This window comes from Electrophorus electricus, chromosome 12 (assembly GCF_041902795.1).
Source record: "Electrophorus electricus isolate QZ-2024a chromosome 12, ASM4190279v1, whole genome shotgun sequence".
NCBI lineage: Eukaryota > Metazoa > Chordata > Actinopteri > Gymnotiformes > Gymnotidae > Electrophorus > Electrophorus electricus.
This window is the reverse complement of record NC_137508.1, coordinates 7,470,199-7,493,721: the sequence shown is the minus strand read 5'-3', so window position 1 is coordinate 7,493,721 and position 23,523 is coordinate 7,470,199. Positions and strand designations below refer to the sequence as shown.

General features: G+C 37.0%; 2 protein-coding genes across 7 annotated transcripts; one reads left to right on the top strand and one right to left on the bottom strand.

Moving 5' to 3' along the window:
- The first annotated feature begins 2,874 nt into the window (after positions 1-2,874).
- Positions 2,875-11,327, top strand: LOC113580964 (microsomal triglyceride transfer protein large subunit-like). 2 transcript variants are annotated; one of them, XM_027015817.3, is made up of 18 exons: positions 2,875-2,977; positions 3,249-3,442; positions 3,601-3,726; positions 4,322-4,429; positions 4,562-4,678; positions 4,882-5,021; positions 5,267-5,420; positions 5,758-5,903; positions 6,013-6,181; positions 6,283-6,384; positions 7,062-7,271; positions 7,617-7,828; positions 8,075-8,172; positions 8,336-8,457; positions 8,823-9,050; positions 9,237-9,361; positions 9,548-9,718; positions 9,877-11,327. In XM_027015817.3, the coding sequence occupies exons 1-18, from the start codon at positions 2,911-2,913 to the stop codon at positions 10,025-10,027; spliced, it is 2,640 nt and encodes an 879-aa protein (XP_026871618.2). In that variant the 5' UTR covers positions 2,875-2,910; the 3' UTR covers positions 10,028-11,327. The 2 variants fall into 2 exon arrangements, with proteins under 2 accessions (XP_026871618.2, XP_081581280.1); XM_081725154.1 differs by having other exon boundaries at positions 2,879-2,977; positions 3,252-3,442.
- A 118-nt stretch (positions 11,328-11,445) lies between these two features.
- Positions 11,446-23,207, bottom strand: pald1b (phosphatase domain containing paladin 1b). 5 transcript variants are annotated; one of them, XM_027015782.3, is made up of 21 exons: positions 22,968-23,207; positions 22,606-22,743; positions 20,826-21,026; positions 20,442-20,544; positions 19,862-20,041; positions 19,552-19,716; positions 19,212-19,372; positions 19,009-19,084; positions 17,711-17,862; positions 17,359-17,452; positions 17,080-17,184; positions 16,870-16,965; positions 16,538-16,672; positions 15,673-15,789; positions 15,406-15,585; positions 14,912-15,109; positions 14,632-14,772; positions 14,355-14,426; positions 13,861-14,001; positions 13,128-13,283; positions 11,446-12,475 (listed from the first exon to the last, which is right to left on the bottom strand). In XM_027015782.3, exons 2-21 carry the CDS (start codon positions 22,626-22,628, stop codon positions 12,326-12,328), a joined length of 2,646 nt encoding a protein of 881 aa, XP_026871583.3. In that variant the 5' UTR covers positions 22,629-22,743; positions 22,968-23,207; the 3' UTR covers positions 11,446-12,325. The 5 variants fall into 5 exon arrangements, with proteins under 5 accessions (XP_026871583.3, XP_026871582.3, XP_081581278.1 ...); XM_027015781.3 differs by having other exon boundaries at positions 22,606-22,703; XM_081725152.1 differs by lacking the exon at positions 22,606-22,743.
- Positions 23,208-23,523: the final 316 nt, after the last annotated feature.

Below are 23,523 nucleotides of genomic sequence, written 5' to 3'. Positions count from 1 at the left end.
TGCTGGCTGCACTTTGCAGACGCGCCAGCGTGCTCTCGTTTCTATTTAAAGAGAGAGAGAGCCACTACGTGGATGCGTCTTCGGATTCAGTGTATCGGCTAGACTAGTTATAGTCCGATAGACTTTTTCCTGTGACGTCTGAGTAATAGTTAACAGTTTGACATGACTTATAAGTTAAAAATAAGTATTACATTTATATTTAGACAGGTTAAGCCATTAGGCTTAACTTTAACAGCCAAATATACCAATCCAACATCCTAATACTCACAAAAATAGGAAAAAAAGACCGAATGATGAGACGCGTTACTTGTACTAGTGTTTTTATTTTTTAAATCTAGGCTTTTATATCCTGGAAGACACTTCAGGCAACGTCGATGTGTTACTATTTCAAGAAAAGATTTAACACATATGTACAATAATGGGGACAAACGATTAACCGCCACTATTAACGTTGCCATTTATTCCCAATTTGTTTGAAAATGTTGGGATCAAAACGAACTTTTGTATGAGAGTGACAGCGATGCTTGCAAGTTTGAATCCTTTAGAATTTTCTATATTTTTGCATATGCATGACCTACATCATAGGGCTTTTAGTGCCAAAAGTAGATAAATAGAACCCAGTTAAACAAATAAGATAAAACTATGGTACTTGGTAATTACTGAGGAAATTAATTTAAAAATGCACATATGTGAGCAACAAAAGTACATGAAGATTTTGGAAAAGCAGTTCATTTGAAGGGGAAATTAGTCATCGATTTTCAGTCAATGAGATGACAATCAGGTGTGAGTGGACCCCCTTTTTATATAAAGAACAGGGAAGAAGCAGTCTGCTGTTTATAAAGTGTATGTAGAAGTGTATTATGGCATGAACAAAGGAAATTTTGCAGGGCCTTGGCTGTATGTCAGACTGGAAAAGGTTCCACCAAATCGACAGTCAGATAATTCTTACTCACACTTCATGTGAAAGGTGTGTAAAACTGTGAGGTCACAGAAACCCAAGGTAACTTCTAAGCAATCAAAGGACTCTTTCCCCTTGACCAATCTTAATGTTTATGAGAGCACTGAACAACAGTGTGTATTGCAGAATTGCAAGGAAAAAGCCAATGCTCTCCAAACAAAACCTGTTTGCAGTTTACTAAAGATCATAACCAGAAGTTTACTTAAAAATGTCTTCTGGATGGATGAGACTGAAATGGAACAACTTGATTTAACTGAAGCATTGTTTGGATAAAGGAAAATGCTAAATTTAACATACAAACCTTATCCCATCCATGAAATGTGGTGGTGCTATAATGGTTTGGACTTCTCTTGCATTTGGGACAGGACAGCTTGCCATCATTGGAACAATTAATTAATTTAGAATTATAATAGTGAATTCTAAAGGACATCAGTCTGAACTCTCAAGAGAAAATGGATCATACAGCAAGATGACAAGCACTAGCAAAGAATGTTAATGTTTTGGAGTGATCAACATTTCTAAGCATGTTTGTATGAAGGAATTGGCTAAAAGTCTTCCAAGCAAATGTTTAGTTGTAGTTATTGCTACAGAAGAGTCACACCAAATACTGAAAGCAAATGTTCATGTGCTTTTTACCTCACATGTAGTATTGGATTGTTTTCCTAAATAAATGGCCTACACTTCTCATTTGTTTATGGCCTTCTCTATTTTGGACTTGTGTAGGGAAAATTAGATGTTTGCAGATCTTTGGTGAAATATAAATTTTAAAGGGTTCAAGCTTCAAGAACCATTGTAGACTGCACTTCCATGTAAGTGGAAGAACAAACAGCTTAGATGGCACATGTTAGTCATGCTTAAAAATGCTTTTGAACTTGTGTTTAATGTCAGTTTACAAACAAGCTGAAATGGTCATGCTACAAATTCCTATTTCAACTGAAAACATTCATCAGAGTCTTAAGTTGTACATGAATCCTGCAAAGTAAACTAATATATCACAGTGAAAAGGCTTTTATGGCCTAACTGTAAAAGCACAAGTCACATCTCTTGGTGAAAGGTGTACATTCAAATTTCTAAGATTTCTTTACATTTGGAATGCTGAAAATTCAAATATCTCAAAAGACAAAATAACTAACTATAGTTCATTGTAGCAGGGGAAAAACAGTGTACAATTCAGTTTAGTTTACAGATCAATTTCAGTAGTGTCACTGTGTCCTGTTAAGCGGCCTTATCTCAGGCTCATCAGTAGTTTGCTTGTTGATAAGACATTACCTATAAATTCATGCACAAATTAGACCACTCATAGTGGTAGGTCAGAAAGACCTCTGTAAAATCCTGAGAATTCCCATTTTGGGCCAAAACGTTAATAGGTTACCTGAAAGAATACCATTCATCAGATTAACATGACTGAGTCCCTGAATTAAATCATAACATATTCATATAGGAGTGACTTCTGTGATTCAAAAACCAAGAAACACAGGATCTTTGATGCAAGACATCACTATTACAAAGTGTCCCTACTTGAGTTCTAAAAGCTCCACCTTGTGGAGAATATTCAGCCTACTAAAATGGGTGAATGAGTTATGAATTAGGTCCATGAGGGGCTTTGTATGTTAAAACTGTCTTGGAATAAATCCAAAAAGCACATGTCTAAAATGATTCTTAAACATTATTTTTAAATATAAAGTAAGTAATCACATACAGTTTTAAACAATGTTGCAAAGTTATTCCTTATGTCAGATAAGCAGATACGTCCAAAAGCTGCTCTTTACAGACAGTTTAAATGTTCACACAATAAATATAGATGGCATTAAGCATGCAGGCTCTGGCAGATATTCAGGTCCTGTGTTGCATCAGCTATTTTTTCATTTGCAGCCAGTGTTTGTTGACTCTGTACTTTGTCCAACTGACTTTGCAAACCTGTCAGTATAGTCTTGCGATTCCAGCAGAGAAAAATGAAGCCTGTGGTATATCTGACATTTTACTTTTTTTTTCTTTCAGGAATTAGGGACAGCATAAAGGGTAATGAGTTTTCATTTACCAGAATATTAGGTGCATTTGAAATATTTTATTCATCCAGCTGTTTGCTCACTTTCAAACAAGGTTGAAGTTTCTAAGTTCTCAAAGCTTATATTAGGCATTTATTAAAATACAAAACTTTAATACAATGTTACTGGATGAAAATTTCTATATTCATTCCTGCTTCCCTATCAAAAATGTGTAAATTGTCAGTGTACAATATCAGAACTAGTTACCAGAGGACAGTTATGTATAAAAAGTACTGATATTTCAGCAGCCTTCAGTGAAGCCCTTCACTTTGATGCGGGGCTCCTATATGAGTACCAGTACGACACATCTGTGACAGTGGCTCCCATTTCTGTGGTTCTTGGAGAGGTCACTGCTATCACCATAGAAGCATTCATGCAGATCCACTCACTATGGAGGAACCATGACAGCCAGGAAGAAGAACAACTTCTGCACTTAAGGGTAGGTCTTACAGTAGAATAAAAGCTTTCTAAGATTTGGACATGTCATCCACTTTAAAGTTCTTCACATGTTTCAACTAGGTTTCCCCACTTTATGTGGACAAAGGAGTTATGGAAAGTTCCTTAAACTTATGTGAGTTTGTAATTCTTTTCTCTCAGATCCGCAATTTAAAACTAAAACCCAATTCAAATGACACCATCAACAAACACTTGGATGTGGATGAGATGTTTGGTTACTCTGACCACATAAAGGAACCATTTCTTGTGCATATCCACTCAGGGAAGGTATATTTCTTCATTTGAAAAACTGGGAAATACAATAATATAATCAGTGCTCAAACAACACAGCTGTAATTTTAAGAAAAAGCTAGCTAGAAAAAAACCAAAAATGCTAGTTTAGCATAATTAAGGAAAGTTTGTGGAAGCAGCTAGGCATTATGCATAAAGTGCATGCTCCCTGGTCCTTACCATAACATTCTGACAGAACCACTTTAACATTATCAAAAAAAGTGAAACATTATGGTTTAATTTGGAAGTAGCAGGCTTTTTTTTTTAAATTCTATTTGATTAAATATATGATTAACTTAGTAGGACAAGCCTGCATTAAATCTAATAGACTTTGTAAAGGGTTTCACACAGATTTCTTTACATTAGCATGTGACTGTAGATGAACTCTTAATTATTTATAGTGAATGCATTCTCTAATACATTTTAACCTAATTACTCAACAACCTAAAACTACTAAATATTCTTTTTAAATAATTATCATACATTATTGCTGATTTTAGCCTATTGAATAATGCCCTCTTGAACCATGTTATCTAATCTGTTTTGTTCAACTTGAATAAAATGTTAAGTAATTTCCTTGGGTCCCATCTAGATTAAAGGAGTTTTTGATACTTCTACAAACAACACAGTAAGCCTGAATTTCAAAAAAGGACTAGCGTCTCTACTGCAAATTCAAAGTCCTTCTGGGGTTATGATGGAAGTAAGTTGACTCATTTTTTCATTCTCTCTCTCTTTATATATATATATATATATATATATATATATATATATATATATGTAAACTATAATGTTCAATAGTGTAATTATAATATACGTTACCATTTTATTTTAGGATGATACAACAGGACGATGCCAAGTCTCATACTACACATTTAAAGATGAAATTGTCAAAGTCAAAGAATATGAGAGCTGTGAAAAGAATGTGACTGATAGCATGCTTTCTGAACAGGTATAAATATTAACTGTTCATTAGTAATTGCAGAAAGAACTGTCGTGTTGTGCATGAGGCATGATAACAAATTAACTCCCAGTGTAAACCAAACTGCAGTTTGTTCAAATGAAAATATTACACCTTAGTTTGATCACAGTCCTAATATTATGGTACAGAAATTGTGCTTTTTGCCTTTATCCTACATGTTTTTATGCTTTTAGATTCTGGGGGTGAGTTCAGTTGGTAGCTCTCAAACAGTTTTCATCATGGAGGGTAGTATTATCAAATCTGTAACATCACATGAATTCCGTTCACTGGTATTAGATGAACAGACTACAGTTGGATTCCAAATTTCCTCAAGGTATTCATTTATGATATATACTAACTGTGGTATATGACTGTACATGATGTGCTTCATTAGACAGTCACCAGATATAAGCTGAAGGGTTAAATAACAGTTTATATAAAAGCTGACAAAATAGCATTGTAATCAAAAACATGTTGATTCTTGTTATTTAAGCATTGTCACATGACTGAGTATACAACAGACTGATCAAACTGACCAAACTGATCAAAATCAAATGACATCTATGCAACTGATTTTAGGCAGCTCCTGCAGCTCTTATCAATAACCTCTTACCATAATGAAGAATCCCAGGAGGGGGTGCAGGAGGTTCTCAGCTCTCTCAAGGCGAGCTTTGTGAATCATTCTATTCATGCCATACCTGTTGTTAGACAGCAGGCTCCCAATGGATATCCAGTAAGTTACAAAGGCTGATGAAAAAAATGATCTTGACAATGCCTATAATGCTTGTAAATACTTGACAATGGCAAATACTCAAATATTTGGGCATTCAAACTCAAAATGATTTAATTATACTGATGCTGTTAAGAAATTCTGATAGTATTGAAAAACTGGGTTAAAATATTGATGTGCCTCTTGTTTATCTGATAAGTCATCAGAACAGATTTCAACAATAAGTGTATTTAAATTAGGCCAAAAAGAAAAACAAAATGTTGCAGTTTAAATCTTTTGAAACATATATTAATATATCCTGCTCAAAAAAAGCTCACTTTTTGACAATTTTCTTTTTCAGATTTCTAATCTCTTAGAACATTTGAAAGTAAATATAATGGACCAGTCAATAACAGCAAAGGTGTTCCTCCAGCTGTCCAAAACCTTGCGAAAAATGAAAATGACTGAAATTAAAGCCATTTTCAAAAAGGCTGATGACAAGCTTGTGTGAGTATTAAGGGCTTAAATTATACTGTTGTACCTTGCAAGTTGCTGAAGATCATGTTTGTTGCTGTATTTGTTTAGGCTGAAGATAATTTTTGTCCCTGTATTTTAGTCCCATACTAATAGATGCTGCAGCAGCTGCGGCCACACCAGCATCACTGGACGCCCTCATTTCATATATTAACATCACAAACCCAAAGACAGCTCCACTGCTAGAAAAACTCCTTTATGCATGTGCATTTTCCTCTCAGCCATCCACTCATTTGATAAACACCATCCATGTGAGTGAGATTTTGAGGTTATATTTTTACCATATTTTTAAATTATAATGAGCTGCTTTTTTTTTTTTTGCTTTATGCTTTTTACAATGTCTGTGTTGCAGCACATTCTTTCCCACACATCTGCACAGACACATGAACTTGCTCTCATTGTTCTTGGGACAGTGATAAGAAAAATGTGCTCTGCTAACATGTGCAACTTGAAGGTAAATATGAAAGACAAGTTCTATATGTAGTTTTCTACTTTTACCTATATATTAAAAAAGGTATTTGTTTTTCAGTCATCAGTCATACCTCAGTATGACATGTTGATATAAAATGAAAGGATAATCATTTGAAGCTTAAACAACATTTGTGCACAGCCAGTTGGAATAAACCTCCTGAAGCTGTGAGATGTGCGCAGACTAAACACTTTCAAAGCCAGACTGAAACAATATCTGTACTCCTGTGCCTTTCAGAGCACTTAAGCTACTGACACTTTTTTTAGCTTTCAACTTTTTAGTTTTCCACTGGTATTCTATAGCTCTGATTTTATGCACTTTATATATTTTGTTAGTTATATTTATTTCAGTTAAACGTTTCTGTTTAAACTTTTATCTCTCTCAATTTTTCCTTTACCTTAGTTCAGTTTAATCATTAATCTTTCTTTTGCCTCACTTTTAATATTTCATTATATAATTTTTCTATCTAAACTATTTCACTTTTTTAAAAAACTTTTTCTTTTTCGTTCTTTTTATTTGGCAAAAACCTTCCCTAGGTGATAGATCTCAGAATTTAATAAGCTTTATTATTTAAATTTGTCTGTGTCTGTGTGAAGCACTTTGAATTGCCATATGAAAAGTGCTCTACAAATCAACTTACCTTGCCATATTTCTCTTTCAAGGAAGTAGAGAATGCTAAGAGAGTTCTTCTTGAAGGAGTGAGTGCATCCAAAGAGGAAACCGAGCTAAAGTCATACCTACTAGCCCTAAAAAGTGCTCTTCTTCCAGAAACAGTGCCTGTCCTTCTCAAGTATATTGATGAGTCCAATTCATTGTCAAGCATTGTACTCTCAGCCTTGCAAGCCTTTCCATCTAAACATATTACTAAGGAGGTACAGTAAACTTTTCCTGATGAAAGACTTGCATAATCTATGGAGCACAATAAACACATTCACTTTCAAAATTTCTCTACCTATCCATGTCCAGGTCAGGTCAGCTTAAGGGAGTATTTGTTTGTATGTTCGTTCATATGTATGTATGAATGTATGAATATATGAATATATGAATATATATATATATATATATATATATATATATATATATATATATATATATATATATGTATATAATGTGTGTGTGTGTGTGTGTGTGTGTATAATATTTAATTCATATATATGTGTGTGTGTATAATATTTATTTACGTCACATACTCTATGGTGAATATTCTCTCTTGTCAGGTTAAGGCACACGTAAGAGATGTTTTTAGCCAACGAAGCAAGCACTTTGCAGCACCGGTGCGCCTGGCCGCTGCTCAGCTCCTGCTCACGCATGATCCTCTGCACACAGATGTCAGAGACTTGATACAGAAAATAGCAGAGGAGAAACCTGAGGTCTCCAAGTTCCTTACCTCTAAATTGATGAGTATGATATCATCAGATCACCCTGCCAGGTAAGACGTTCTTTAGTGGAGACAATATGCTGACTTTCTAATGTAAAGAGAAAATGCCATATGCAGCTTTTGCAAAGCAGAGCATTATGGGATGTTCCGATTCATTTTGCTAAACCACACTTCATAGCATATCTAATTTTCCACCATTGCCCTGTTTTATAATTGTTTCATTGCTGTTTTTCTACTTACTTTTTTTTTAACATTTAGTACTTAGTTACATTTATTAAAATATATGTTTCCCATTAGGAAGGTAATTCTTAATGTTTTAAAAGAGTCCAAGCAGAACAATTACTTCCATCTTGGGCGTGTCGGCTGTTCCTCATCATATACTGGGCTCATGACAGGTATCAAACCCTTCACACCTTCCCTTAGTTTCTGTTTTGTTCAGTTTTCAAGGTCAAATCTAGAAAGGTTTTGAATATGGAGTGATATATGATATAAAGTTAACTTATGGTCTGATTTTATGTATTTTTGTATTTTTGTCTTAATGTGTTCAATACACTCTAGATACCAAGGACATGGTTACAATGTATGACTTTGATTTCCTATTCTCTGACGCTGGAGTTCTAAAACAAAGTAATAGTAATTTCTTTACTCAAACCAGAGGCAGACGTTTGCATTCACTGCAGGTATATTGGTCACAGTGATTACTAGCTACTTGCCAGTAAAACTATTGTTGTAACATATATGGTGCTGCCAAAAGTATAAGCATTGATTTAAAGTGGTTTATTAAACCTAGCCTTATAAACTATTTTATGGCTAAACTATTTTATGGGAGAACTGATTTTTTCCTTTCCATAAACCTGCCACTAATGACTGATGACCACATCCAGTGACCAAATTATTACATACATATAAAGCTGTCTTTTACATACATATAAAGCTGTCTTTACATGGTACTCCCTAAGTTACACTATATGCACTTGAGGTGCTCTAAGTATGTCCATTAGTTGCTTTATTTTTAATGCAATTTTTTTGTGTGTTTCTATCTCAGGTGTCTTTAGAAGTGGCTGGTCTTGACTCATTGCTTGGGAGTGAGCCAGATGAGGGAGAGGAGGAAGAGGAACTAATGGCAGGAATGTCAGCCATGTTGCTGGGTGTGCAGATCCAACCCATTATCTTTTTTAAGGGTTATGCTGACCTGCTGAGCAAGTATTTCTCAGCAGCTGAAGGGCCAATGAACATTCTCTCTGGAAATATTCTGGTTGTTGATCACACACAGGTAAAGCTTTCCATATCCAAATATTTTCATTCTTGACTTGTTTAATTTGAAACCTAATTGTTTAATTAAATGCCACAATGATTATTATGGCACTTTTGGTGAAATTACATTTTAATAGGCTGATTTGCAATGTTTTGCAAACAATTCAAAGTATTAACCCAGCATATTTACTATTACCTCCAACAGAGTCTTATCCTTCAGTCTGGCCTGGAAACTCAGGTTTTTTTTCATGGAGGCCTTTCTGTTGATATGTCAGTTGACTTAGAATTCAGTTTATTCAGTCAGGAGTCAAAAAGCTCAGTCAACAACAAGTATGTGAAATTTTACTTGCAAAGCAGCAATCATAAGATTTATCTTATTTTGACATTTATCTGTGATGACTAATCTATATAATGTTGCTTGAAATGCTGGAGGGTCAAGTTAATCTCCAGATGAATATTTGTTAGAGGAGGTATTGGGGACCTTTTGTTTAAAGAAATATATAAACTACTCCTCAGGTTCTCACTCATTGTCAGTGCCAGAGCTGGAGTGGGTGCTCCACTTATGAACACTACAGCTGAGACCACAGTAGAGATGAACTCTTCAATTGGTTTTATCACCACTGTTGACTTCTCTGACATGCCTGTACAGTACTGCTTGCAGCTTATTAAAGAGCCTCTCCTTTACAGGTATAATAGCATGAAAAGACTATTCAAAGACAAATTGGTTGAGTCTGTTTACATTACCATGCAATGCTGAACAAGCTTCCAAGTGCTTATGCAATAAATTCTAATACATTGATCTGTTATACAATAGAAATAAAGTTTCACTTCATGTTCCTTTCCAGAGAGAAAACGTCTACGCAAGTTACTAGTCAGAACAGAAACAAAATTATTGAACAAAGAAAACGAAAATGGACTCTACCAGGAGAAGAGACAGCACTCCACAAGGACAACACAAAGATGTGTAGAAAACTACTTAATCTAAACACAAAATAAAACAAATGGACCTGACAGGGTTTACAGCACATAAAGGCCATATAGAATAATGGGGAATCACACTAGAGAGTCATCCTGGGATTGTATTGTAATGAATATTCATACCAAAAAAAAAAAAGATCCACCACTGTTACAGGATTCAACTCTTAAAGTTCTGTTTGTATTGTAACTGCATAATGAAGAATATGTTTAAAAGATATAATGAAGAATTTATTCAGTGTAGTCAGTTTTTATAACTCACCAAAATGCATAGTACTGTAGATATTTTCCTGTAGCCCATGCATACTCTTTTTCATTTATTAATATTTCAGCTATATTAATATTAATGTTCAATGCTTTTTTCAATTGTATGGCACAGGTATGCTATCTGTAACCCATAACATTATAAATCATCATAGTTTGTTGGTTGCATGATAAGTAAGTATTATAGGTGGTGTCATGTCTGCAGGCTCCAGCCTGCCTCCCTTGAACTACATTCTGTATAATCCTCCTGTCCATTTCTCTGATTATTAGTTTCACCTGTGTTTAATTATTTCCCATGTCACTATTTCTGTTTTGACTTTGTGAAGTCATACTTAATGATTGTCTAGCTTTTCTAGTGCCTGTTCTTACCTCTTGTGTGTTTTTGGACCTTTGTTGGTTTTTGCCTGTCCCTTGTCTGGTTGCCTGAAAATGTATGTATATCTTCAACATATTTGTTATTAAACTGACTATTGCTGGCTAATTCACAATGAAGCAATCACATAAGTAAAGGTCAATATTACTTTCATTTCAAAATCAAAAATATTATTTGGTATTTTGCTCCTTTTTGGTGTGCGTTTCCTCTGTTGTTGTTGTTAAGGTTAAACTGTGATACTTCTGATTGAGTTCATCCCAATATGCACATTCGGGCAGGCAAGCACCAATCATCCTGTTATGAACTCCTGGAACCACCCTCAGCCCCGCACAGCCATTCCCACTCGCACACACCCCCGATCTGACTCACCAGAGTCCTAGAACACACCTGATTCTCATTCTCCTCATTACTGCCCCCCTTTATAAGCTTCCCTCTCCCATGTTTACATCATGAAGTATTGCTAACACTATGTGGCGTACCAAGCGGTTCCAAAGCTTGTATGTATTCCTGGTCATTGACTCCTGCCTGACCCTTGGACACGCCACCGGAAGCTGCCCCATGTTTCGACCCTAGACCAACCTGACCACGCTTACCTGCCTGATTCCACAGATCTGTTTGAGTTCTGAAAATAAAACCTTGTGCAATTGGATCTGTGTGTGTGTGTGTGTGTGTGTGTGTGTGTGTATGCGTGCAATCATTACACACCCACACACACCTGCTAGTTTCATGAGAAGGACAGGCACTGTCCACAGACTCTTGTCCACAGTGTGCTATATGTGTGACGTTTTGCGGATAAGCAGGATGCGGCACAATAACACACAGATTTATTCTTCTGAACATGCAACACTTATGACTTCCTTAAACACTATACACACTACAACACAGGAGACATATATACACTCAAGATGATTACACCTAACACAGAACAGGTGAACGACACGAGAGGGCGTGTCAACAGAGACGAACACACACACGGAGACGTTTGAGGAGGGGGCGGGGCCGTGATCTGACAGTATGCATCAATGACAAATGATTATTAAATTTGTCTATATATCAGACATCTATAAATTAAGTTGTTTTCCATTTGTCTACACAAAAAGAATTAAAATGGGAACAGATTGATAGGTGCACACCTCTGTAATGTGGTGATTTTGTGCCAGATTTGTTGCTGTCAATGCTGCATTTGTATCTGAAACCAAATATGAAAAAAAGGTCAACAGACAATGTGTACATTTGCTAATACAGCAAACCATTGTAGACATTAACAGTGTAAGATTGACAGAATAATGAATAGAGAGTTGGATATTGCCCTTAGCCTGAGCTGGGTTAATACAAAGGTGACCAGCTTAGGTCCTGGAGCTCTACCACCCTGCAGTGTTTAGTTCCAATTCTAATCTAACACCAGTTAATTAAGACTTTCATTAGCATTTGAATATTAGGTATGTTGGAAGGAGACTGGGTAGATGCCCAGAATCAGATGAGGCTTAACAAAGTGAAAAAAAAACATTTAAAAAGAAAAATTTGAAAAAAAAAAAAAAACAAAGCTGAATTTAGAGTCTCAAAAGTTTAATTCATTTACAAATATTCAGGGGAAAAAAACGAGATTTGTGCATGATATAAAAAATGGGTCCCAAATAGTCAGTCAGCTGAATGCTAATTTTCTGGCAAAAGCTAGCATTCCATTAGATAAACTCTCCACGGATAGGCAGAGAATGAACAGTATGCTGTCGCCAGCGGCAACGCAGACTAGTCAGTGGAGAATCCTCAAGTGCTTCAAACTCTGCAAAGCCCAGTTGGTTGAGGATGGCATAGATGCCAGCTCTGGCTGCAACCTACCAAATCAAGTAAAGTAAAGAAACTTGTCAGAGACTTTTCATGGCATTTCAGATACTGTACTACCCTTTTCCTGTCTTATATAGTAAGCTTTTTTCTGGTTTAAGAATGTACTGCAGAATGATGCAAAACTGGCAGATTCTGAAGAGCCCATGCTAGACAAACAGAAAACAGAGACTTGCTTTAAAGGTTCAGGCCAAAGACTTTGGCATTTAGTTATTAGGCACCACATATGCTCATACATATTACTTATTTATGACCTCTGAAATACCAGAACCTCCAGAAAAATGTAACAAGAAACATTCAAAATTTCCCCTTCACTTGTTTTTTTTTGGCCATGTCTTAGTTTTGGTTATCCTCAAACACTGATGTGTTCATGAAGGAAAAAAAAAACAGGGACATTTTAATGTGATGTGCTGCTCTACCTAAGTTTAAGTACTAATAGTTCTCCTAGTGTACAATCCTTAACTTGCTAAACATGACTGTGTGAGTGAGTTGCAAACCTGGTAAATGATTTGATTCTAAATGTAATGTATCTAAAATTTCTTCTTGAAAGCATTGCTGTCAAGCAGAATGACTTCAAGACTGTTATCACAGCATGGACATATCAGCTCTGTTTTTTTCTACAGTGATCACTGCCCCTGAACCCACCTGATGCATCCATAGGCTGAATGGCCGCCTCCAGGAGTCTTTCTTCTCCAGGTGGAGGTAGCTGTTGAACAGGATGAAGTAAATGTAGCGCTCCAGGTACTGCAGGCTCCTCAGTCGCAACTGCCACCCCTCATCCTTGCATTTTGCTGTTTTGATCTGAGAAATAATTGTTAAAAGTGCTATCATTTTGATGTATACAAAGGTTTGATGGCAAAATAAGGTTGACTTTGATTTCTAAATAATTTTTATTTCTGTTGATATTGTACTTGAATGCTTTTACTCCCACATACTGTGGTGGGCAAAAATTAATTTAATTGGTGACAAGTTAATGCAGAAAATAAATATCCTTGAAGATCTGCACAGATCTCCTGTTTTATTCTCAGCCAAGAGTAGGTTATTAAATATCCTTATAATGTAATTTATTAAAGGGCCAAATTGTCCCATGATTTACATTAGGCAACTATTGCCTAAATGAGTTTATTCAATATCTAAATTACAGAATTGTAGTATTTCAGCTTGCATCAAATTTTCAGTAAGTGTTCCTTTTTTGCTTTTTCCAAAAAGCTAATGGTTTGCATAGTAAATGTGTCCATAGTATAAGCTGGTAACAGTGTCAGAGAGAGACAGACAGACAGAGAGTAACAGTCACAGGTAGACAGACAGATTATACTTGTGTTAAATGAGAGTGTGTATATGGGACAGGCTACACCAAACATTCCAACACACAACTCACCTCTTTATATGAGCACACAATGATCTCCCGTAGGTGGTAATGCATGGGAGTCATTGTTTCACTAACGATGTCTAGAGCCATGTCCACCTCCTTCTTCATACGATGACCATCAGGTAGCAGTCTGACCACCTGCATTACTGCCTTATACACAGCAACACACACACAAACTAAGTGACAAAAACTCTACACTAACATAACAACCCTACATAATCTTGAGGGCCTTTATGTAGATACCAGTTTAGTTAACAATTTAACTAACTGTAACTGCTAGGTAGGTTAATTATTATTGTGGAAGCATGACCCTAACAATGCCTGAGAAAATGTCAGAAAGGATATGAGAGGCCATTAGAATATTACACAAGAAATAAAGAAAAAACATGTTTACAAATACTCCAAACATTCCATCCATGAAGTATATTTGTATTCAAGATGACAAGCATATAGGACCATGTTTGAGAATAGTGCTACAAGACTAAAATAAAACAAAAACACACCTCAAATTCACCCTTGGAATATTTTGCGTCTGGGATGCTCACAATTTCCTCATCCCCACACTCAGGGAAGCCCTGTATGAATCATTGTTAAATCATTATGGAATCATTATTAAATCATTGTTAAATAATTTTAAAATGATTATTTAGTCCATTCAAACCTTATTGTATGTTTGATTCTTTTGTAACCTGCTCAATATCATGCAAGGATATGAGAATGTTATCCGACTATGTTAGGGTATGTTTCAAAATCTTCTACCAGAGACAGAGAGTGACCTACATTGAAGTGCCACAGAGTAAGTGTGGCAATCACCATGGCAGACGTGGTGCGGTCTTTCCCGTCACTGCAGTTGAAGATGAAAGCAGAGCTGGGGTCCTTAGCTAGACTGCCCTTGATAGCCTCCAACAGCTGGTCAAAGACCTACGGGGGAACAGCGAGAGTGAACAATGATTATGTGATTTACCAGACACTTGGGACAATACAGAAATACAGTACTTTATTGAAATGGCTAGATCACAGGCTCTGTGACTTACTTTGCACTAGCAGTGTGTTGACTTACCTCTTCACTGGGAGCACAGCAGTCAGAGAAAGGAATGCGCTGGTAAGTGACACCTGGATGGAGGACCTTTTGCTCAGCAAAGAGCTCACTGACAGTATGGCAGCATTTCAGCATTCTCATCTGCTTCTCCTGCTCCATGATAACCTCGAGCCACTTCTCACACTTCAGAATGTCTTCCTTCACTGCAGACTCCAGCGCCTGGAGGGACAGTTATTATTTCTGCTGAGCCTGGTGAATTTTGATATTGATGATAAGATTTTCTGAGAGAACACTTGTGACTTTCTTGGAGATTTTTTTTTGCCTCAGCTTAGCTGGCCTTTTTTAACAACTGCTTATATAACTCTGCATGTTGTCTACACTTGTGTTCATATATTCCATAACTTACACCTCCATGGACGGCATTGATGTTTGACCCAAAAGAGTTTAGAGACCTGTGGTATTGAAGAGGTAACACTATGTCGATTATGAGAGAGAAGGAATTAAACTGTAAATACCTCAAGTTGCTGGAGTTTCTGAACACACACTGGGATTGGCTGTTCCAGGCAGGCTGGTTCTCGAGGGCAGAACACCTGCCCGTTCCCTTCCACAAGCAGTTCCTCCTGCAGATTCACCCACAGCATCGTGGAATACTTCCGTCTCTCGTCTGTAAGGTACGACAGTACCATGGACACTGCCTAGAACCAGAGTCAGCATACTTTTAGCTTCCCACTCAATACAATTTTGCAACAGGTCTTTGCATAGTGACACAAAACATACTCTACCTCAGAGCTTGGCTGGGCCATACCATACACAGGCATCTTGAGAACTCGTCTGAAGTTGGCCACTCTCATTTCCTTGGCTGTACCAAGCATATCTGGGGCTAAAAACCCACTGGCCACCTTAGCAAAACAACAGCAACAACAACTGTTTAAAGTAGTGATGCTGGAACATGTGAGCAAACTGTATTTCTGTTTTCTGTTCTCTGTGTGGTGCATTGGCGAGGTCACATATACAGGAGATGCTCATGTCTGGAACAGAACACAGAGGAGCTGATCATCTCAGGGAGAATAACAATCTTTGTTCTTTTTATGCTCACCACTCAGCTTATTAGAAACATCTTCCTTGCACCCACGCACTCTGGTCAATTTGTTAGCTACAGCTATTTTACAGAGGCATTTTATAGATGCCAGACTCATTGATTTGACAGGACAGTTACAGACTCTAGCCCATTTGTCAGTGATCCCCCATTCATCACAGCTCAGTTGCCGACCATAGGAACAACACTGACTATATGTTATTTCGGTGACAGACCATTTTCAGCACAGCAGTGACACTGACATAGTAGTGGGTGTAGCATTGAGTGTATCAGGCAAAGCACTGTTGTTGAATGTTGTACATGTGTCAGCGGTACTGGTGGGTTAAGAGTAATCTTCCACCCAGACAAAATGTCCATGCAACAAGGTCCTGTGGCCATCAATTGAAACTGATGAAGAGTTTGAGGCTGGCTAACATGATTTGCATAGAAATAGATGGGCTGTAGTCTCTATATGTATACCTTGTTTTTAATACAGATATGCTTCAAATTAAATTGGTGGGAAGTTAAAATAAGTGAATGCGTAAGGTTTAACCCCTAGATTTGGGCCTCACCAGTATTCTCGTTCCATCAGAGATGAGGCTGGCTGGAGCTAAGAGCTCCGAGCAGTCCATACAGCCCAGGAGCCTGTAGATCCATGCATTAGTGCACATCCACTGACTGAAACTCTGGGCAAACATCTGGGGATACTACAGAGTGAAAACAGGGAAAAGCGGTTAGAGAGCAGATGAAATTAGAAATGAATGAATGGAGAAACAAGAACATGTCTAAGAGAGTGTGTGTACAATGCAAGACAATGAGGAGTAGATGAACAGGGGGAAATTGAAAGGAAATGCTGGGGAGAATAGAGAAAGAAACTGGGTAAATGTCACAAACAAGTCAGTACCTGATCATGAAGATAAGCATTAAACACTATAAGGAAGAAATAACGCTCAAGGCTCTGCAGGGTTCGTTGGCGGAAATAATCCTTTGTGCTGCTTCCCTTTGAAAAAGAAAAGATGTCTGTAACCTCCATTTCACAATGCTTGCTCACATCTTTTTAAAAACTATTAAAACTATTGTAATAATAATAATAGAAGACATATGTTTAACTCACTTGTATCTGATAATCCTCACCAATACCTTCCATTTTGCATTTATTTTCATACATTGAATCTTTGATGTTGTGCATTTCTGAACACATGTCAATAGCTCTGTCAACCTGTGGTGAACAAAGGAAAATTCTTGCTTTAAGTCAACATAGTTTTGCAGCATGTGCATTAATGGGTCTACTACTGCGCATAGACCATATGCAAAAAAGAGCAAGTGCGTCATTAGGTGGTTGCAGGATCTGAGTGGCAGAGTGGTGTGATAAAAATGACTAGACTCCTCTAACCTCATCAAGTACTTGTTGACCTTTAGGAAGGCGAGTGATCAGAACCTGAATTACTTGAAAGTCAGGCTGGTGCTTGAACTGCACGTCCTCTTCCCTGAGAAAGAAAGTCCATTTCATTAACTATTTAATTAATTTGTTTTATTTTACTCATTTTTTCAATGACTGACATTTTATGTGAAATCAAATGACCATCAGACAAAACATGAGATGACACTGAAATAAGATGTGCAAAGGCAGGTAAATTATGCACCAGGAAGCAATTTTTATGTAATATTATTACATATCAAGTGTCTACTTTAGAAATTAAGTATTCTGCAATTAATACTGTACATATTACCACACAAATCCTCACCTGGAGATATATACCACCTCCTGCAAGTGGTGTAAAACTAATGCACCCAGGATAAGGCCCAGATTGGTTCGTCCCACCCCCACCTGGCAGCTGAAGAGCAGTGCAGGAGGATGCCGGGAGCCATCTCGCAGCACTGACAAGCTAGGGCTTTCCTGCACAAGGCAGAGGATAATACTATTGTAAGTTATCTGTTTTTGTGTGCAGCATTCACAACACGTGCAGTTATTATTAACAATAAAAGTTTATAATACATGAAACACACATTGCATGATTGACTTTCAAAGTAAAGGAAGCTCTCTGTTTGTGTGTAGGTTACATTATAGCCAGCAATCTGCAAAAGCACCAAAAAGGCAAGAGTTTCAAAATCAACTCTTTAACCTTTTTTCATGTTAGTGATATAAACATATGTGCAGACTAGGAGGAATTGAAAGTGAATGATGGCTTATTGTATGAATGAACAAATACAGTATATTCTTCGGAATCAACCTAATAGAAGTCAGGAACACACATCTTCCATTTCAAACAGAAGTATACATTATTCAGTTTTCCTTTAATGCTTAAATTCTGCCAAACTTAGCAAATGGAGTTCAGGAAAACATTAGTCTACCATTCCTCACGTAGTCTTGAGTTAATGTTTAGCATCCATGTGCATGTTATTATCGTTTCCAAAGACTAATATAGCACTGGGTGATGTAACATGATTTATCAGATTATCTGACAACCATTTAGGCTAATGTTTTGGAAAAGCCTAAAATGAACAATTAGCTCAATAAAAATGAATATCGGATCTGTGGGAGCTGACACACTCTTAATATAGTTTCTTAATGGGTTCTTAAAGTTCACCAGAAGATTCAAATCTGAAAAAAAAATGAAATAATGAAATGAAAAATGAAATGAAATAAAACATTTGCTTTCTAATGGGTTCTTTCACTTAAAACCTTTTCAATCTGTCAGTCTTGCTAAATCAAAGATGTCATGGTGCCTTCCCATAGTGCTGAGTGAAGTCAAATAAACAAGTTAAGCAACTTTAGGAACCTTTAAGGAAAATGCTTTATAAAGGGATGTTGTTGTTGTTGAAAATATGACAACAGCACAGTTTTTAACTGCCTACTATAAGATATATTTTCACTGCTATAAGATTTGCTGAGGTAATTGCCAGTGCATTATTTATAATGATAACAGCACTATTTGTTTCAATCTTAATTTGAACATGCATGTCCAAATCGGTCCAGACATACATGTCCTAATACCCCTACTCTTTCACTCATAATATACCATTATAGGCATGAAAATCTTACCCGGAGTATATTTACAAAGGCATCAAAATCCTCCTCCATTGGCGCCCCCTCCATAGGCAGTGGGAGTCTGTAATATCTTTAAGAAAAAAATAAGGGTGTAATTATAATTAACAATACAATTGTAATATAATGGTAATTGTGCTGGAAATATTACCATTAATAAAATGTTTCATATAAATGCTGCTATTTCAATTGAAAGTTACCTGTATGAAGGCAAACTAAAGAGTGGTCTTTTGTAGACCTCTTCAGTTATATGGATGTCCTCCTCAGACACAATCCTGACATGTTGTGGCTCATCTTTAAAGTTCTCAATATCATTATAAACAGTGACAATGTTCTCACTGAGTTTAGCAAAGTCACACAACTGCAAAAAAGAAAGGAAAATGAACACATAGCACTGGAAAAACTTTTAGAAATGCTATGAGCCATGTGAATATTGTATATGAGGTCTGTAAGAAGGAGATGGCCAGAACTCAGTATGGGAGTGTATTTCAGTATATGAGCTACATTTACATACATCATGTATATTATTCTATGACTTGCCTCTTTCCTGATAGAGAGCTCTAGCTGGTCTGCTCTGACCGTCTTTTTAAGGTGGTGTAGGTTCTCATGGAGATTATCTTTCCTCCTTGGAGTGTATGGAATAAAGTCTTTACCCAGATGGAGGAAGACAACTGGCTCTTCACGTACACAAAAAAATATCACGTCCTGCACAAATATGTCACTCATTTAAGGTGGGTAAAATCTCAATAATATAATCAGGATCAGTATATCTCTAAATATAATCACTGAAAAATATGTCCTGACCACAAAAGAAATGGAAGACTTTATATCTTGGCCAAGGATCACTGACCTCATAAGGCTCACTCTCCAGCTTCTGCAAGACCTGTTTGAAACCATTTAAGCTAGGCTGGCCCATTCCAAAAAGAGGGTGAGTTCCCTTAGCCTTGCGGAAGTTAGGGGCGCCGTAGTTTCCTGTAGTGTTTAACACATCTGCTTTACAGTTCACATCCTGAACCATAAAAAACTCCCCCTGGGTAAGAAAAAACATGTAAAAATAGTGAAGCTCACACGTCATGGTTTGACTGAAATCACTAGTGATTATCTTGAACAAAGCCAATGCAAAAAGGAATATGTTCATCAATCGTTTAATCATGTAAGGATCCTGTTGTTGTGAGTTTATGCATATAACAACTTATAAAAATGAAAAATCAACATATGTATGATATTCAACAAATTAAATTAATTCCATTTCAAATCTGAGTCAACTGTTATAGACTTGCAAATAGTAATTTGTCTGTTCTTCCATATTGTCTCTAAGCACGCTCATGTTGATATGTAATAATAAAATAATCTGAAATAATCTTAAATAATTTTTTTTTAAGTCTATCTTAAAGAATAATGTTAAAATAGCTTCATAAAGACATGCTTACCAGCACTAGGTAATGCTCAGGCATTGTGTCAGAAATTTTTCCAACTACCAAGTTGGCTGATAGGACACTGTCATGAATTTGAAACTCCTCCTTGCAGTTATACCTGCTCAAGGAAATGCCATTCAGTCTCTGCTCAGGTGTTTCAGCAGAGCCCGCAGCTTCTAAGGTCTGTTACATGTATTAGAGTGGGACTGTGCTTATTTAGTTCCAAGGCAGCTTGAATAAAATAGAATTTGAATTCATTGAATGAACAACTCATCTTAGTAAAAGAGACTCAATGTAAAAGAGATGAGTGTATTATACGGGAGTGGCATAAAGAAAACAGAAGAACTAGCAGACAATTAAGGCATCATACTGGATGGTAATTTTGAGGTCAGTGCTTACGTGATGACCACGGGTGCCACCTTGTTTGTGATGATGGACTTGGCCTTGCTGCTGGGGATGGCCAGCATCTGTAGGGAGCCACTGCTCATCGAGCTCCTGTCTTCAGCCACACTGTTACCTTGGTGACCAACTTGGTGTGTAGGTGTAACCAGCACAGGCTGGGATCCTGCACTGGCCGTGGTGCCCATATTCCACACAGAGCTGCAACGAGACCATGCAGAAAGAGGTTTTTGCTGGAAAAACATTAACCTACACTTGCATTCTGGAGCCACATTAGACATTTTTAAAAAGATGATTCCATGTGACTTTAAGCTCTTGACAATCAATCTGTGCTTCCCAAGAAGGCCAAAAATAAAAGGCCCTTATTTTTTTAATCAACAGCACAAGCATAACTACAACCCAGGAAAAGTTTCTACAGCAACAAACTAAAAATCTTTCAAGCTAAGTCATCAGACACTTCCTGGAGCCCACATCCCCCACATTTACAGTCAAGGCACTTATGAACATATGTATGAAAAGACAACAATTTTGGCATACTATTAGATTTTAAAATAAACATCTCACAGTTCAACAGATGTGCTGTGTGTACTCATATCCTTTGCTCTGTGCTTCTTAATTTCAGACATCTTCGTAATTATATGAAGACTTGGATTTGATCCAGTAAGAACAAAACTCTCTGCTTCTAGCAGTAGCGTCTAAACATAGCAGGCTCTATTTTCCAAAAAGCAAAGATAAAAGGTGACCAGGCTTGTACCACTTCTTTGTCAGCTGGTGCTCTGGTTCTGTTCTCACAGTAGCAATGTTTAAGTAGTGGCAAAAAGAGAGAGAGCAAAGAGAAATAATATACATCTGGCAGCCAGACGGCTGGGTGGGTGGATCCAGACGTTCACAAGACATCCCCCCTCATGGAAAAGACCCAGAACACAAACTCTCACTTACCAACACTGATACATTACTGAGTGCTAACAATAAGCAGAAGGAGAAAGCACACTCAAAATCTGATTACATTTTTATTTTTTTAATATTCATCTAGAAGCCTAACTAAACTGATAATATATAATTTACAGTCTAGCACAAACAGTTTAGATAACATCTCTTAACAATATCTGGGATTTGGCAGATAGAGCTGCTTGACTAATTAATTTTCCCCACATACGTTTTATATAGCTAATGAATAAATATAGTAAAATCAATGTATCCCAGTCATGTCTTTATGCCTGTCTTGTATGTTTGAATGGCTGACTGGTCTATCCAAGATTTGTAGCCAGTGTTCTTGGCATCATGAGAATTGCTGCTTTTTTTAGGGGGCTTTAAATTCCATTTGTGTCATAGTGAAGTGAAAAAAGTGAGAAAAAAATCTCTAAATATGGCTGGGAAAAGGCCCAGGATGCATTTGTGTGACCTATGCGGACAGGAGGAAGGATATGAGCACCAAAGAACCACAGGGGGTGGGTGCTATTGATTGACATATCCTTAGTCAAACAAGCACATTAAGAATTTGATAATGATTATGCCCTGGTGTTCACCCGAAACCACTCACATTTCCAAAATATGCTTCTCTGATTATATATGTCTTCCTATTTGTATAGTACATCACTATAATAAATTCTAAACTATTCTAATATTCTTGAAAGCAGACAGATCTTCATTCCAATCAAATTGTTGGCCTACAAGTTGTGTGTAATTACAAGATAAAGCATTACAATTAAGGACACTTTGGGCCAAAGTAAATGAACTGTTAGCATGCACTGTACAAAAGTATTCTTAAACATCCACAAACCTCACAGTGGCAAACCTAGGCATCTGTGTGCACAAGTTGTATTTGTGGAACCATATTTATTTGTCTTCTCATGATCCAGCACAGCCACTAGCAAGGCCCTACACCACACAACAACAAGCACGTTTGCATGTCATTTCCCTACACAGATCAGAAAGCACAGCACTGCTGTTACATACAGTAGACAAGTTCCTCATGGAAGTGTGATATGAAGCACTAAAAATCAGAATTAGCAAATCGCATTAGCATTAGCAAATCTGTATGCCAGACACTAAACATCAAGCAAAAATTCATAAGTCGATTTTTTTATGTTGATAATTTGCATAGTCTACTAGTTCATGTGTAAAGGACATCAGATTTCTTACCTCGTCACATATATTCCTGTGAGATCTTCAGTGCTCACCTATGGATGGGCAAGAAGGATCCAACTTAATGCATCTTGCATTGTGAGTCCTCTCAGAAATGGCTTCTCACTATATGTATATATATTCTAACAGAGTTAGGTATGAATGCTACTGGGCAGGCTTCATGGACTAGTACCAACATCCTTCAGTAGCGTGTCCAAAGAAGGTTTCCAGACCAAGAGAAGGCGGAGTGGGCAGGCACTTCGCCTAGCTTCCTCTTCAACTCTAATCGAGTGCTGATAGGAAAAGAGGATGAGGGGCTGGACTCTAGCCACAAGCTCACCAGTCACAAGCTTCATCTCCTGGCAACCTTCAGCATGTACCAAGGAACACACTTTAATGTGGGAACACAGAAACCCGGAGAGGATTTACAGTGAAAGGAAAGCAGTCAACAAAACCTTACATTAATGAACTCCTGTACTGCTGAAAATAGACTATCAATCCTTTTTAATGACTGAGATGACTAAGCTTGTCATTAATCAACACAGATACAGAGCTACAGGAGACTGCATGACAG